Source organism: Poecilia mexicana, unplaced genomic scaffold (genome assembly GCF_051168715.1).
Source record: "Poecilia mexicana isolate PSO_F unplaced genomic scaffold, ASM5116871v1 scaffold_5, whole genome shotgun sequence".
In the NCBI taxonomy this organism is placed as follows: domain Eukaryota; kingdom Metazoa; phylum Chordata; class Actinopteri; order Cyprinodontiformes; family Poeciliidae; genus Poecilia; species Poecilia mexicana.
Genome location: NW_028263374.1, coordinates 12,916,527 through 12,932,796, shown reverse-complemented (window position 1 = coordinate 12,932,796; position 16,270 = coordinate 12,916,527). Strand labels below are relative to the sequence as shown.

The window sequence follows — 16,270 nt, the reverse complement described above, 5'->3', positions numbered from 1 at the left end:
CAACCCCCCTCACCCGCTACTGTAAAAAACCCCAAAAACAAACAAACACGACCGATTTGCACGTGTGTAGACTTACCAAAGCACGTCCGTTTGTCGGGGCCCAGCTTCATGAGGTGGGGACATGCACAGGAGAACGTCTGATTGTAGTTGATCAAGCAGAGGTGGGAGCAGGGCTCTTTGCCATCTTTGGCTGCACAGGGGTTTGGAGCTACACAGACGACAGTGTGGATTAGAAGAAGGAACGACAAGGCGTTCACGCAGACGGTCGGTCATTTTATTAGGTGCACAAATAGTAAATTAGTCGGTCAGAGTATTTTAGACACTGATGATCCCGACCCCAGGCTATTTTCTGCATTTCTTCCTCTCCTCTCTCTGCCATTCTTCTTATGAAGCTACTAATAGAAAAGGACACTAGCGCTACACAATCTTTAAAAAAAAGTCGCAGTGATGATCCATTGTTCCTACAATTAACTTTATAATTGCATTTCTGAAAATAAATGTAAAATATTCCGATCATTTTTTTCTACAAAATGACTAATGAATGTTTTCTTTCTTAACTAAAGAAAGGAAACACTTCCTTTGCTTTATTAAATTCATCTAAATATGTCCACTAACATTGATTCATTACAAATAAACATTGCAAAAGAGCGTGGAATTTATTATGACTGTCCAAACTTATTCAGAGGGCTTTTGTTATATATTTTAAAGTTAACAGTACCTATGAGCTGAAAATTAAAACCAGGAAATGACTGAAGCAAAATGTGGGGAATGTTCAACCAGTACAAGATGCTTAGGAACGAAAAGTACAAAAGTACAACTTCCTGAATATTTTCTGAAACAGATTTCTACCCAAGTAGCCTGACCTTCTCCTAGTTCCTCAAATAGGTAAATAATTGCAAAAGAAAACTATCCACATTCCTGAAAAACAGAGATTAAACCAGATCATTTCCCTGTCCCTCAGCTCATAGCAAACCAAAATCAAAATTGGTCCAAATTGGGATGGGTAAGTTAAAGCTAGGTTTATGGTTGACATATAGAACAGGATGCGCGGTGGTGCGCTGACCCAACCACCGCGCGAGTACATGGCTTCAACATACATATTAACTATAAATGCCATACCGCCATCCTGGCTCACGCCCACTCAACCCCAACCTTCAAAAGTGCAACTATAACTCAGTCTTAAGAGTGCAAGAAATCAGAAATCAGTACATGCCAAGACAAGCCTGATCGGTGCGTCTCTGCAGTCAAAACACAACTAAACAACAATGTCAAGATAAAAACTGGAGGAAAGGTGCAACCAAAAGAAAAACACTTATAGCTGAATGCAATGCTTTGTCAGGTACATTTACAACAAATAACTATAATAATAATAATAACGATAATGATAATAATGATAATAATAATAACTATTGACCTCTAGTTGGCAAATAGTGATTGCATACACTGATACCTTGTGGTTGTCTGGATGGATGGTAGACCTGCAGGTCAAAGGGCTGCGTATTAGTTCTCTGGACCACAGTCACGTTGTTCCCAGTCCACTTGTTTGCCTTGGCCAGCGTGTTGGTCCTCCAGTCTGTCCAGTAAACCTCTCCACCGTACATGGTGACAGCGAAAGGATGCGAGAGGTACTCATGGCCTCTCAGGACCTCAATCAATCCAGAACCATCGTACTTAGCAGAGTAAATGGCATCGGATCTGTAAAAATAGCAATTTTAGCTACATGCTACTGTGAAGATCTTATATAAAAGGTTAAAATGTATTTTTTCTTATTGGTTTGACCTGGCATCAATCCAGAGGATGCGCCGCTCCAGATAATCCACAGTGAGTCCGTTAGGCCATCCTCCGCTGCCCGTCTCCTTGTGGATCGTCTTCCTGCCTTCTCCGCTCATGGATGCAGCCTCAATCCTCGGCAAACTGGCATCCCAGTCTGTCCAGAAGAGGATTCTGCAGAAATATATTTTAACAGAGGGACTTGTTGTGACTGTGCTCTGTTTTATTTGCAGGAGGTAAAGCAAGCAGTGCATCTGTTACCCATCGCGGGGGTCAAGAGCAATAGCTCTAGGGTGCTCCACTTCCCCAGCCAGCAGAGTAGTCCTCATAGTGCCGTCCAACTTGGCCACCTCGATCTGATCAAGGTTGCTTTCCACCCAGTAAATGTTTCCTGCTATCCAGTCCACTGCCAGACCCTCGGGTGTAGCCAACCCATACTGGATCACTACATCAAAGCTGGTTAAAGCTGAAGGAGGAGGAAAAGAGACAAGGAAAACATTCAAACATCTTGATTTTTATCAGGTCCTTCATCTGCAGCCACTTGTAAAGTTGTGTTGGTAGAACTCTTCAAAGCTTTTTTATGTGACGCCCAATTAAATCCTGTTTCATCAGGCTATTTAGGAAAACAAATAATTATCTGGGGTGCTGAAGGTACTTGTTGAATTTGCACTCTATTTAATTTCACATGGTTAAAGGCTCTGATGGCAAGAATCTGCTGATGGCAGCTTTTTCAGGCTACTGTAGCCCACAGCACTGATCTGCAGGGGTTTAGAACTTAGAAATTTTGTAATTGTAATAAGACTCCAAGTATCACAAATTGTCCCCTAATGAAGTGTTTAGATGCCATGTAGAGAAAACAAAATGGCACAATAAAAACAAAAGACAAAGTGACAGTACAATTACAGAGCAGCTCCTAGAAGCTAAATATGTGGTGTCAGGGCTAAAGAGAGATCACAGCCTCTCTCTAACCCTTTAATTTCCCACTGCCTCCCTAATGAGAGTGAAGAGTAATTATTTGGGATGAGTCAGTATTGTGTTCTGAACAATGTTGACATGCTTAAAACCCCAAACAACTTCAATACAAACCTCTATAACTGACAGGCCTTTAAAGAGACAATTGTGATTTTCTGAAATGGGTTAATTTTAAGTTGGAACTGGAAGTTTCTTGTAACTCGTGTTTTCAGAGGAAATTGAAGCAACAGCTAGTTAGTTAGCAGCTTGGCAGCCAAACGCAGATGAGAGGAAAATATATTAACCTAGAGGTTAACAAGCCAATTAAACAAAAAGATAGTCACCTAACAGGTCCTTAAGCTAGTGGGTAGTTAAGCTAATAGCTAGTGAAAATAAGCATTAATCAGCTGATGGCTCGTCAAGCCCACAGTTAGTCAGATAACTATTAGCTTAACTATCTGTTGTAGCTTTTAGTTTAACAGCGGGGAAAAGCGGCTTGGTCACTTTCGGTATGTTGAAAATGGCATTTTACACTCGTGCTTTCAGGGTTAGTCCTGAAAGCACTAGTCCAATGATGTACATCGATCCGAAGCCCCAGCAAGTAAACTGGAGAAAAGATGTTCGCCTCGTTATACATTCACGGATCCGAAGGTGAGTTTTACTTTCTTTAAACTTTGTGGCTAACATAGCTTATGCTAGTAGGCAATATTCTCAGACATTTTTCTTGTAAAAATGTGCTATTTAAGTATCTAAACATTTTTAATCCATTCTAACGGACATTGTTTTTACCTTATTTTCTACTTATTTTCAAATATATTATATGTGTTTATTGTTGCATGAGGTCAAACTAACAACTAGTTAAGGAAGTTGTCAGTTTGCTATTCAAGCTAACAGCTAGCAGCCTAAAGGTAGAGTCATTTCCAAAGTGGATAGGCCAAGCTAATCAAATTCTGAGGTTTTGAAGAAATTGTTCATCAAACTTATCATCACTTTTACATTAAACAATTAATTCCATAGCCTAAGTAATTGATTGTCTGCAGCCTGTTTACGTCTTTCATGGAGTGTTTCCTATTTCTCTTTCTGGACATTTGCAAGTTTCACTGTTATTTGTTTTTCTAATAATACGTTTTCAAGCTTTTTAGATTATGAGATAGGCTGTCAGCAATGTAAGTTGTAAATAGAATTAAGGGGCTGAAAATAAAATGTAATGATATTAGAATTATGGCAATAAAGCTGTCTAGCACATTTTCAACTCACCCATCTTTCTACATTAAAAACAAAGACTGAAAACAAACATGAATAGAGGTATTGAAAGTACAAGTATTAGAAAACATCTCATCGATTTATGTATCTGATTTCAAGCCAAGCTGAGTGAACAGATTTTCCAAAGCCTCTTTGCTTTTAAAAGTGCCATTAAAAAAAGAAACAGTAGCTTCTCTGTTAAATCTCTATATGTCAAGCTTATATAAGCTTTATAGAAAAGCTTGACAGAAAGCTTATAGAAGCTACTGTTTCTTTTCTTTTATATATATATATATATATATATATATATATATATATATATATATATATATATATATATATATGTGTGTGTAAAAACGTTACCTCCATTCTCAGACAACTTCCCACGATAGATCTTATCCTCCACTACGTCAGTCCAGTAAAGGGAACTCTGGTTAAGATGGAAATCCAGGGCGATGGTGTTTCTGAGGCCAGGCACCAGGACACTGAACTCCCCCTTGTTCAGATCAATGCGCCGGATTTCATGGCGGTTTGAGAAGATAATAAATGGTTTGAATGGATCTGTGAAAACACAGAAAGAAAAGATCTCATGAAATTGATTACAGCTGAATTTATTCTCCTAAGATGATTGACACTCTTTTAGGCAATGACTCTCCTGTTCTTATTCTAAAAACTCTACAAACTAAAAAAAAAAGTCCTCTACTCTTTTTTATTTTTTGCAGAACTGTTAAATAATTCAGTCACAGTGGATGGTTGTCAAGCATGACTCTTGTGTTCAAGATGTTGTCAAATAATCGCAACATAATGCAAGCCTGCAATCTGACTGGGACACTCCAAATCCTTCAATTTTGTTTTGAGCCATTCAGTGCTGGATTTACTGGTGTACTTCAGATTGTTGTCCTGATGCGTAGTAAAACAGTGTTTGAGCTTTTCTACAATTTTATTTTAGAACAAGATTTTAGTCTAGAGAGTAAAATTTATGGCTTCATCAGCTGTAGTGACTCTTTGAGGTTCCGAAGAGGGAAAACAACCTCATACCATTTAGTCAGTTTAGGTAAGCAATGGTTTTTGGTCAAGTCTCTTTTTTTATTGTTGAATTGTGAACTGACTTTAAGTGATCTAAGTGAGACGTTGGACATTAATGACAGAACTAGACATAAAATCTCCCTCATTTTATTCAAATGGGGGACAGTCTCAGTGTAGTGATTGCTATGTTTCCGACGTGTTCTTAAATTTCTTTAAGTTTGCATATACTGTGTTGCTTCATTAAGATACTTTTTCTTACTTCATGTTGCCAAACAGGTTCTAGCCAAGTGATTTCTTCATACTTCAGTCTTCAGTGACAAGTGAAACTGAACTTAAATTATGACTTAACAAGAGAGGGAAGTTATTCTGTACTTACTGAGGTCATCTTTGCCTAAAAGAAAACATTTTTCAGGAACTGAAACCTTTGTGTGACAAAAAAAAAAAGCACAAAGTGAAGTAAATCCATGAAGGAGACGTTTGTGCTCATAATGTCTTGCCCATCTGAGAGGCCGTCTGTTTTGGCCAGGCCACTATTGCAAAAAGGGATTTTAAATCTTAAGGCTTCTACTTCAGTAAATTTGCTCTGAGCAAAGAAGAAGAGCTCTGCTGTGCAGAGTATTGGAGGTGGCAGCCGTGTAACGCTGCTCTGGGTGACTCTCCCTATAAAGAGGGGCTATGCTGAAAGCTGCTTTAATCCTGTGTAATGAAAATGGTGAGTAAATTAGACAGCAGTTATCTGGAGCAAACAGGCAGCTAGACAGGCTGCGGGACGAACGACAACATGCAGCTGGCTCGCCTCTAAAACCGGCAGGTGAGGAGCGGCAGGATAAAGTTTCCTTCTTGGGTAGTTGCTGCAGGGAGATAAATACAGCATGTTCTTTTTATGTGGCTGATAAAACTCAGAGCTGTTTCAGAGTACTCTGTTCCTCACAACCTGACCTTCCGATGACTTCGATAAAATCCGCTGCAGCTTTTGATTTTTTACGACCATTTGCAGAAAATAATTTTCATTATATTTTTTTTTAAATCGTAGAATATTTATGGTCTCTTGGGCAACCTTCTGATCCATCATAAATTTGTGCTGAGAGCAGATAACCTCTATTTCTCTTTCTTTTTATTGCTTCGTGTTTCACTCCAATAGAGTACAACATTTTGGGCCAATTGGATCTCCAACAACTACACATGTTCTTGCTACAGTTGTGTGTCCTGTAACTTCATCCCATTTTTATTAATAACCTCACTCTCAAACATCAAGTCTTTAAATATGGCACATTCAAAATTATTACCACTCATGCAGTTAAGACTTCATACAAGTACCTTTAAGTATTAGTACAACACATATAGTTCTTCTAATATTTGTAAGGCTGAAGCATGGTATTTCTCTTTGAAGACCCATTCTTTGTTTTCTGACTTAGCATACAAGATTTGTTTTGGTGTTTCAAAAAGCACTTTAAAAAATGCTTCCAGAACTGTTGAAAGAGAAACGAGCCCACAGCAACACAGGTCCTCCACCATACTGAGCAGTGAGTATGGTAAATGTTAATCTCTTGTTTCACATCAAAGAGAACAATATTACGTAATCTAAAAAAAAAAAACAATCAGACAGCTGCAGCTGAGCCAGAACGCTGCTGCTCATGTTTTCACTAGAGACATCACACCAGGTCTGAATGCCTGAACACTGAATTCCTTCAATCAAGGCTAAAATCCTAACCTGTGTAGAGCTGACTTTAATACTTAACTGAAACGTTGACCAACATATTTGATGTGTATTTGCTTGGTGGTTTTAAGGGTGGCATCTGACAAAACTCAATGGTTATTGCTTGTTTAATTAGTTACGGTGTTATGTTTTTATGGTGTCAACCACTTTGAACTGCCTGGCTGCTGAAATGTGCTATAAATAATCTTCACTTGACTAGTCCTATTTCACCAAATCCCACAGTTAAAGTAAGAGTTTTACTAGCTTTTAATTTACAGTTGACGTTATACAGATGGTACGACAGAAAACCAACCAACCCAGCCAACAAGTGGCATATAAATGGCTTGTAATGGTTACCAGAGAGACCTTTTATATACAGCATATCAGGAAACCTTAAGATAACCAAATGTTCCTTGGTGTTCCCAGATATAAATTAAAAAGCAGACGTGATTGTGCATTTATAGTAGCTCCTCCTGTTCTCTGGAACAACCTACCTGTCCTAATAATAAGTGTGCTGAGTATCAATCACATCAAGAAACTCTAAAAGACTCATTGCTTTCTATTTAAATCGATAACATCAATTTGTTTTCAACTTTTCTTATGCTTTTAATGAACTCCGTAGTCTTAATACTTTCTTGTTTACCATCTATATTGCTTGCTGTAAACGTTTCTGGAGCTCTTGTAGCTATAAAGTGACGTTAACTGTTATTGACATCGACTTTTCCTCAGTACGCAACTCCTACTTGCAGTTCTCAAACTGTAAACTTTGGAGATTTTATTCACTTTCTATTCCTTACTTTTCATGTGTGACTGTAACATAAATACGGTCGTTGCTCAGCCGTGTTTGAAAAGCTTCATACCTCGATGAAACAGGTAGGCACGCATTACTTTTTAGACGTTCCTAGGCATTCGTTGACTTAAAAATTGGATAATAAATTTAAAAAAGCTGCTTCTGTTAGTGAAACACTTGCCTTGCCAATAGGAATACACATTTTTTTCTCTAAAGAAGTAAATACACTTGAATTAAAGGTTGATTTCTCTATGACGTTTTCAATGTGAGATTATGGAACTGCGGTAAAAGTTGAATTCATTTTAGGGCTTCCACATATTTTTACCAGAAGGGCCAATAAAGGTAAACTGGCTGAATGTTATGGTTTATTTCTGATATAAATCATTTATACCCAACCCACTGTCAGGCTGTTCTCTTTGATTGGCTCTGTCACCTTTGCTCTTGCAGTTCTCCATATCGGGCTCTAGTTCCCAGCCGTCGTAACAGGAGCACTTCACACTGAACTTGTCCTGTTCGCAGCGCTGACTGCACTTCAGGTGCTTGGCGCAGAAACTCTGGATCTGACACGTCTTGTTGTCGGAGCCCAGCTCCATGCCCAGCGGACAGGAGCAGATCATGCCCTCGCCGGGAGCCACCGTGCAGTTATGGCTGCAGTCGCCGTTGTTCATGGAGCACAGATCTGCACAGCGAAGAAGTGAGGCCATTACTGTCTGAAAACGCAGGGATGCAGTACTTGATGTTCTGCTCTCAGCCCGAACGCTGTTCTTTTCTTACCGCAGAGTTTCTCATCGGAGCCATCTGGGCAGTCGTCGTGGCCATTGCAGATTTTCTCTGCAGGCAGGCAGATGGTGGAGTTGCTGGCACACACATGGTGGGAGAGCTTACACACCAGCGCTTCGCAGTTTTCCTCATCCGAGTTGTCCTCGCAGTCGCCGTCGCCGTCACAAACCCAGGCTTTGCTGATGCAGCGAGCTGCGGAAAGAAGGTCGGGTTGAAGCTAAAAACTTAAAGTTTACATAAACTTACTTGACATCTTTGTTCCGAGTCTGCCCCACCGGAGTCTCTGCAACCAAACTTGACAGCTGGATCACACATGGGTGTGACGCCCTCGCAGTTCTTCTCATCGCTCATGTCCATGCAGTCGGTGTCACCGTCACAGCGCCAACGCAGCGGGATGCACAGGCCGTCCATCCGACACTGAAACTCATCGGTGTGACAACCACCGGGTGGACGTGTGGCTGTGGGGGAACAAAAAGTTTGTTTTCAGTGATGAGTGCAAAACAAAGTCCAAAATCATGAGGCAGAAAGGCAGCATGAAGACTGACTAAAACATGTTCTGTTTTAGTCAGTCTGTTTCTTCTCCTGTTGCTTTGGAAAGAAGCTAAATGATGACCATACAGTTCAATTATGAGCTTCTGTTTACGAGTTAGTCAAGCAAAATAAATTACAGAAAGTGTTTTTGTTGTTTAGCCATGACAACATGGAAGATGAAAGCTGAGCAAAAAGAGGTGAAAAAAATGTCAAAATGACAAATTTTTAGATGTCAAAATAAAATTTAAAAGAAAAGTTTGAACATCTTGAAAACACAAAATGACATGGAATAATGTTGAAATATTAAGAAAAACTTACATAAAAACAATATCAAGAAAAAATGCAAAATGTTTAAAATAATGTAAATTGCAGGGGGGAAAAACTCATTACTTTAACAAAAACAAAAATCTATTGACAAGGAAAAGAAGTAAAGACAGGACAGATACCACTGAACAAAAGTTTGAGCCTAATTGGCTTAGACTGGTGACGAGCTTGTCTGATACTGAAAAATCCAATTTTGTCCTGTTCATTGAACACAGCATACCTTAACACATCAGCAACAGAACAACTCTGGTGAAAAAGTTATGTTATGTGCAGAAGACTTGAAGTTAGCAATTTTCAGATGTTTAAAATTAAATCAAAGGCAACACGAATATGAACAATTAAACTATTTTTTACAAAACAGTTTTTTCTGACGTGGAAACGTACAGTTCCTTCAGGTGAGAAGAGAGAGAGAGAGAAAGAAAGAGAGAGAGAGACCGGTCTCAGCCTTTAACAGGAAAGCTGAGTGTTTTACAACAAAGTTGTTTTATTTGAGCCATTGAGCTTTTAACTTCATGTTTCTTTCATGAAACATGATAAACAGAAAAGTGTCAACTTTTTGGACATCTCAGGGTAATTGCTTAGAGTCTATATTTTCAAACAAGTACACATAGAGAAAAATGTTGTAGTAATGAAATCCCTGATAACCATGACGACTGCCAATATAAGATGACAATAGAAAGTGTTAAGTCCATTATCCCTCAGTCTTTTTTTTTTCTCTCCAAATAATAAACCCTCCTTTTACAGCAATTGCTTTAACACAAAGCTGTTGTTTCTTAGGTTTTTAATACATGTCTAACATTTATTACTCTCTACTGTACAGGAAGCTCTGATCATCCTTAAACGCTGCATCAGACCATACGAGCCAGAATGTTACATTACATAGACAACTGACTTATATGTTACAAAGTAGGACATCGGAGTGCTGCAAGAACAAGCTAATCCTTTGTAACTCTCTCTTAAAGCAAGTGAACCGTGAGCAAATGAAATGGACCGTGAGCAGATCAGCAGATAGAGACACAGACCCGTGTTAGTGCAGTTGGCATGGGTCTCGTCGCTGTAGTCCCCACAGTCGTTATCGCCGTCGCACGTCCAGTAATCTGGGATGCAGCGGCCGCTGTTACACTTGAACTGAGTGCTGGAGCAGGAGTGCCGGCATCCAGCCTCATCGCTGTTGTCCCCACAGTCGTTATCTGGAAAACAAACGCAGCAAGTCGCTTCTGAATCAAATGAGGCAACAAGAACAACAGATAATTTAACACGTGGAAGTGAAAACAAACAATGCAGAATGTGAAAGATGAGACTTTAAAGTGATGACAGAAACTGCATAGATCAGAATAGGCACCATTAAGAAAATGTACACAGCGATGACAGATTGAGCTCTGCAACATAAAAACAGCTTTTTAAACCACTGAGTTTTAAAGTCTTATGGGGGGAAAAAACAACTATTTACAATTGATGCGCACAAATTTGATAGAGTCATTGATCAAATTTGTGTGTAGCACATCAATGAAAAAAACAAACAAACAAAAAAACAAGAGGCAGCAGTTTAAGTTTCTGTTGGGTTCACAAACACCTCAGCTTGAGGCTGAACCTCAGTTAGAAAAGCGTCCCTGACTCTCTCTCCAAGCCTTTACTGGTCAGTCTGAAAGCTTCGGCTAGCATCATCACCGTTTTGGTGCATTCTGATCTATGCACTAACCGGTCAGCTTTGGACAATTCAACTCATCAGAGCCGTCGTCACAATCCTTTTCTGAAAGACAGAACCAACGGAAGACAGCACAGTGGGCGAACAGCACGACACAGGACGACACAAACCAAAATACAAAAATGTACGGAATGCACGACATGACATAAAGCACAAGAAATAAAGGCCTGGTGATGAAACATGCATGGCAAACTGTGACAAAGGGAGCTAGGGAGCTGCTAGAGTGCAAACGCAGCAAAGAGTAGACACTAACCATTGTCGCAGCGCCAGTTGATGTTGATGCAACGCCCGTTGTTGCAGGTGAACTGCGTGAGGGGGAAGCAGGTGGGGTAGGCTGCAAAAATCAAAAACCATTAGACTTTATACCGTTTAAGATCCATTCAAATGTTAAAACATTCTTTAGAGTCATCAAAAGCGACTTCATATAGTATTCATGCCCTTTGACCCATTTTGTTAAGCCACAGCCACAAACTTTATTGGATTTTATGTAATATATAGTAAGTAAAACAATGAAAGCATCCCAAAAGCGTGATTCCGCCACCACCAAAGCACTGTATGACAATACGAGACGTCAACCAACCACACGATGCAGGTTCATCTGACCGATCGCCACAGTCATCGTCCAGGTCGCACATCCAGGAAGCGGGGATGCAGCGCCCGCTGTGACAGGAGAACTGGTTGGGTGGGCAGGTCCGAGCTGAAACGCAAAGAGGCAGAAGTTGTGTCCAGTGTGGTGAAAACTGAAGAAGGAAATGCTTAGAATAGCTCTGCGAAGCGTGCTGGGGGCACCTGAGCAGGTGGTGTTGGATTCGTCCTCGCCGTTGCCACAGTCGTTGTCCCCGTCGCACAGCCAGCGCAGAGGGATGCAGCGGTTGTTCTTGCACTTGAACCTGTCAGCAGGGCAGGTGTGCTGGTCTGGAGAGACAAAATGAAAGGAAACAGGCTTATTTTTAGATCACTGTTACAGTCTCTGAAGAAAACATGGCTGGACTTTCGACCACACGGAAACAAAGCTTTCCCAGATCCGCAGACATTGCTTTATTCCTCCTTGCACAGCAGCACACACCGTGCACCCCTTTGCTTGTTAGGACCTGGCGTGTGTTGACTCACGGCATAACTCTAGAGTCTCATCGCTGTTGTCCAGACAGTCGTTGTCCCCGTCGCATTTCCAGCGCTCCTGGATGCAGCGATTGTTCTTGCAGGCAAACTCCCCCGGCTGGCATTGAGGAGGGGGAACGTAAGACGGGTTGGCTGGGAAAAAAGGAGAAACTGCAGGTTAAACATTGCCAGGATGCAGTTTTGCATTCTACCCATTAAAAGAATTGTGGAAGTAAAAAACCTCATCCATATCCATTTGTCAAACTTGCCACAAACCAGTAGCTGTACTGTAATTGCAAATAAATCATCATACAGACAGGGAACACTTGGGCTATCACCGTTAATCTGTTGGATACTGTCACAAAGAGCATCATGTTTTATTCTTTTACAATATGCAGCTGTCATTGTTGTTGTATATTGTGCATTCAACTCTGAGCAAACAGTCCTAATCATTGTCTGATTATTTTCACCCTGCAGTTGAGCAAAGCACTCTTCAAGCCCTCGCACAATCACAGATGTTTGTGCCAATACTGGACGTACAACATCGACCCACCAATAAATTAAAATGTCAAGTCATTGTGCTGTGAAGAAATGAGACCATAATAAATCACTTCAGAATCTTTTGTGTTGCATAACATGTACGTTTCATTCGTAGAGCACACTTAAAATCTTTTAAGGAGAATATTAAAATGCGTGCAGACCTCGTAGCATTGGATGTGGTTGTGCTCAGAAATAACCACCGTTTCAAGAATCCTGTTCAATGATATAGGAGTCAGCACGTACCTACCATTACCTTAAGAATCCTTTATTAACCTCAAATAAAGTTCAGCTGTTCCAGTTTGGTTTTTTGCCTTACATTTTTTTAGTTGCATCTTTAAGCCAAAGTCATGGACTTCATCAGCCTTCTGAAGCATTAAGGGGAGCGGAGGTGTTACATATGGGCCATGTGGACAGCATCAGAATTGGGGGGTGCAAAAGGGCAAGCTAAAAAATATTACTTTTTTTTTGTCCCAGTTGAATTTGAAAAAGTTTTCTACGCACAGTTTGTAGAGAGTTGCTGCCACCTCTGGCATCTTTCAGCATGACAACAACAAACAAAAGCACATATCCAGATCAAGCACAGAACTGCTTCACCAGAAGATCAGAAATTTTATCCGTACACAACCCAGACCTGGACTTGATGGTCTGGAAAAGGCTGTGCAGAGGAGAGGCCCTGATAGATTCGAGACTTTTTTTTTTTTTTTTAAAGCAGGGTGGATCATTGTTACCACATCAAGATGTGCCTTACTCATCCACTTTGACGCAAAAAACACTAAATGCTGTAATAAAATCAAGACGTGCTGTAACAAAATGTTTTTTATATGCATGTGCACACACTTATGCACACGTATTTAGTTGAGCTTAATATATTTTATTTCAGTTGAGTGATAGAGATATAAGTTGTACTCAAGGGGGTATAAAGCACTGAACTAATTTATCACATTATTTTACATGACAAAACCTTCCTTTTAGTAACTTTTGTACCTTTACAACTGGTGTTGTCAGTCGGGTCCAGTATTTGGTCTTCTGCACAGGCACATTGTCTGCCTCCTGGTATGGCCAGACACAGACTGCTGCAGCCACCGTTGTACACACGACATGCATTAGAACCTGCAGAACAAAGGATATAAATAAGCAGCGACTCAACAGCATAAAGTTAACGCTACATGTCACATCTAATGTCCAGCACCTTGCTGCTGCTGAGCGTCGTACATCCGGATCTCAAAGATGGGCGGGCGCTCGTTACGAAGCAGTGTGGCGGTGCCGGTGGTGGTGTCCAGTTTGTAAATGCTGCCACTTCGGTACTCGTTCCAGAACAAGAAGTGGCTATAATGGCACAGACCGAAGGCGTGGTTCAGTTCTTGACCTTCATACACCGTCTGATGGCAGACAAGAAGCCAGAGGGGAATTCATGTTTAATGGTGGAAAGTGCTTCATGCAACAATCTCTTTTACAGAAAGAACATATCAAGGTTTATCAAGAAAAAGCAGTAACTTATGCTTACACTGGTTCTTATCTTGCCACTAACTATTGGTGCGTCAAGCTAATTTAAGTTTGACTTAAACATCAAGAAATTAAGTGTTTTTATGTCAAGTCCTGTTATTTAGATGATTTTGTATGGAGAGTCAATACTGGGATGAAGTGTGTAAAATGTAATCTGTTGTACTGCACCAGTGGAAAGTCCTTTTTTTCACTTTTTCACCATAGCAACACTCATGTTTCTGTTTGTTTTGTAAACACAAAGATTGCCCAGCCATCTTATGATGAAACTTCAAAGTTCTGCTGTCGTTCTATTAATTTCATCAAGAGTTTAAATAGCTGAATCAGTCAAATTAATCGGAAGTGAGGTCATACTTTGGACAGTTTGAACTACTTCAAACATGCTGTGTAGCAAGTTGAGTGGATCTTCATCAGAGAAGACTGAGTGTCTGCATAGGATAGCATGAGATTAAGAAATGATCTAGGATAATGACTATGACATTTCAGTGTCATTTATGTGAGCTACATGTGTTATACTCTAATCCCACAATCAGTTTCAGTGTATACAAAGTAAACCATCTGTCTCAGTTAGAGATTAAATATTAGACTATTTCTACAATATTACCTCCATAGAAAGACCAAAACTTTTCTAAGCAAGGTTTTTGTTTTTTGTTTCAAATGTCTATATTCACTAGCCATCATGTTAACAAACAGGTCAGTATGTACCTGCTACTGAAGTAGCATTTTAAAAAGATATTAAGTAAATGTTACCTAATTTTTTAAAATTCATTTATAGAATATTAACCATCTGCTTCTAGGTTATTTATTTTAAATCTATTAAAATTTGCCCAAACACCTTAAACCACTGGGTTTGCAGAACAATTCTGATTATTTCAGCTCCCATGTTTGTTGGTCTTTCAGAACATAATCCTGGTTTTGATCTGACTGAGCGTCGCTGTGAGAACATTCTGACGACGTGGCGGTCAGACCTTTCGCCCGGAGTTGTTGAGGTAGACCATCTCGATCCGGTCGTAGTAGGCGTCCACCCAGTAGAGGATGCCCTGCGGGATGTCCAGACTGAGCCCGTTGGGCCACAGCACCGTTTTGCTAGTCAGGAAGACGTTTCTGTTGGAGCCATCCATCCAGGCCCGCTCAATTTTGCCTCTTTTGCTCTCTTTGGGGTCCTCCTCCCAGTCTGTCCAATACATCCACCTGATGAAGCACAACAGCATCAGTCATTGATTGATTGATTGATTGACATACAATATTTATCTGGTCTTTTTTTTAAAGAGTTTCAAACATATGTAGAGCTTTAGAAAAATCGCCAGACCACCCAAAGGGAATGGTTACACAGCGCAAACTGGCAAAATAATAAATCATTATTTATCCTCAATTAGTTAATTACTCCAGGACTTGTCAATCAAGTCACTGATGTACAAAAAAAACAGGCTGCAAGCAATTAACTAGGTCTGAAAACACCTCAGCTCCTGGGAACATGGCAGGTATAATCATTAAAATTTCATTTTTCTTTCTTCCGTCTCTCCTTCTCATCCTTTCCTTTCAACGAACCTCCCCCCACCTCTTTCCTCTTTCTGAGCCTGATGGATTATGTGCATTAGTGGAAGCGAGGGCCTTTCTCCTGGGAGGTGTGCGGACACACATCATGCTGTCACTACCAATCTAAACAACGTGTTTGCAAATGTGTGATTTTAAAAAGAAAGCCGGTAACTTTTTAGCGACAAGACACAAAGATTGAGTGCGGCTCGATCCGGTGAGCGATAGAAACGCCTGCATGTGGATCATCTGGTGGAGGAAATCCATGAGTAATAATCAAAAGGGGGGGAGCATCAAAATGCATTGTAACAACAGCCAGAAACACAGATTGAAAGCATGACAAATGCCTCTCCGTGGGATATAAAGATGACATAAACAACAAGATGAATAATAGAAATCTTTTTTTGTAGATGGAGCATGAGTTAGCTCTCTTGATCCACACAGATGAAACAACCGCAGCTCTGGATTGAAGTTCTTTTAGTCGAACAAAAGCATCAAACTCCCTCCCGCCCACCTCATCTCTCGCTCTCTCTGTGTATGTGTGTGTGTGTGTGTGTGTGTGTGTGTGTGTGTGCGTGCGTGTGTGTGTGTCCACCCATACCCGTGAAGAGGATCCACCACAATGGCACGAGGATGAGTCATTTTCCCCTCGATGAGGGTTTTGCGGGTCTGCGAAGCCTTTTCCAGCCGAGCTACGCTAATGGTCTTCTTGGGCCCGTCATCTGTCCAGTACAAATTGTCGGCCATCCAGTCCACAGCAATACCCTCGACTGTGTGGATCCCT

General features: G+C 40.5%; 1 protein-coding gene across 7 annotated transcripts in view; it reads right to left on the bottom strand.

The window, feature by feature from the left end:
* Nucleotides 1–16,270, bottom strand: part of LOC106925267 (low-density lipoprotein receptor-related protein 1-like) — a 107,631-nt gene that overhangs the window by 34,110 nt on the left and 57,251 nt on the right. For 4 of the 7 annotated variants that reach the window (XM_014999479.2, XM_014999480.2, XM_014999482.2 and 1 more), the window contains exons 12-28: nt 16,088–16,268; nt 14,922–15,144; nt 13,643–13,832; nt 13,438–13,563; nt 11,926–12,066; nt 11,605–11,730; nt 11,396–11,512; nt 11,069–11,149; nt 10,133–10,300; nt 8,531–8,713; nt 8,250–8,447; nt 7,909–8,154; nt 4,327–4,524; nt 2,032–2,236; nt 1,780–1,944; nt 1,451–1,695; nt 77–208 (exon numbers count right to left, since the gene is read on the bottom strand). In XM_014999479.2, the coding sequence (XP_014854965.2) occupies nt 77–208; nt 1,451–1,695; nt 1,780–1,944; nt 2,032–2,236; nt 4,327–4,524; nt 7,909–8,154; nt 8,250–8,447; nt 8,531–8,713; nt 10,133–10,300; nt 11,069–11,149; nt 11,396–11,512; nt 11,605–11,730; nt 11,926–12,066; nt 13,438–13,563; nt 13,643–13,832; nt 14,922–15,144; nt 16,088–16,268 (2,925 nt within the window). Of the gene's footprint in view, nt 1–76; nt 209–1,450; nt 1,696–1,779; nt 1,945–2,031; nt 2,237–4,326; nt 4,525–7,908; nt 8,155–8,249; nt 8,448–8,530; nt 8,714–10,132; nt 10,301–10,809; nt 10,861–11,068; nt 11,150–11,395; nt 11,513–11,604; nt 11,731–11,925; nt 12,067–13,437; nt 13,564–13,642; nt 13,833–14,921; nt 15,145–16,087; nt 16,269–16,270 lie in introns of all 7 variants that reach the window. The other 3 variants (XM_014999475.2, XM_014999476.2, XM_014999477.2) reach the window with 1 other exon arrangement.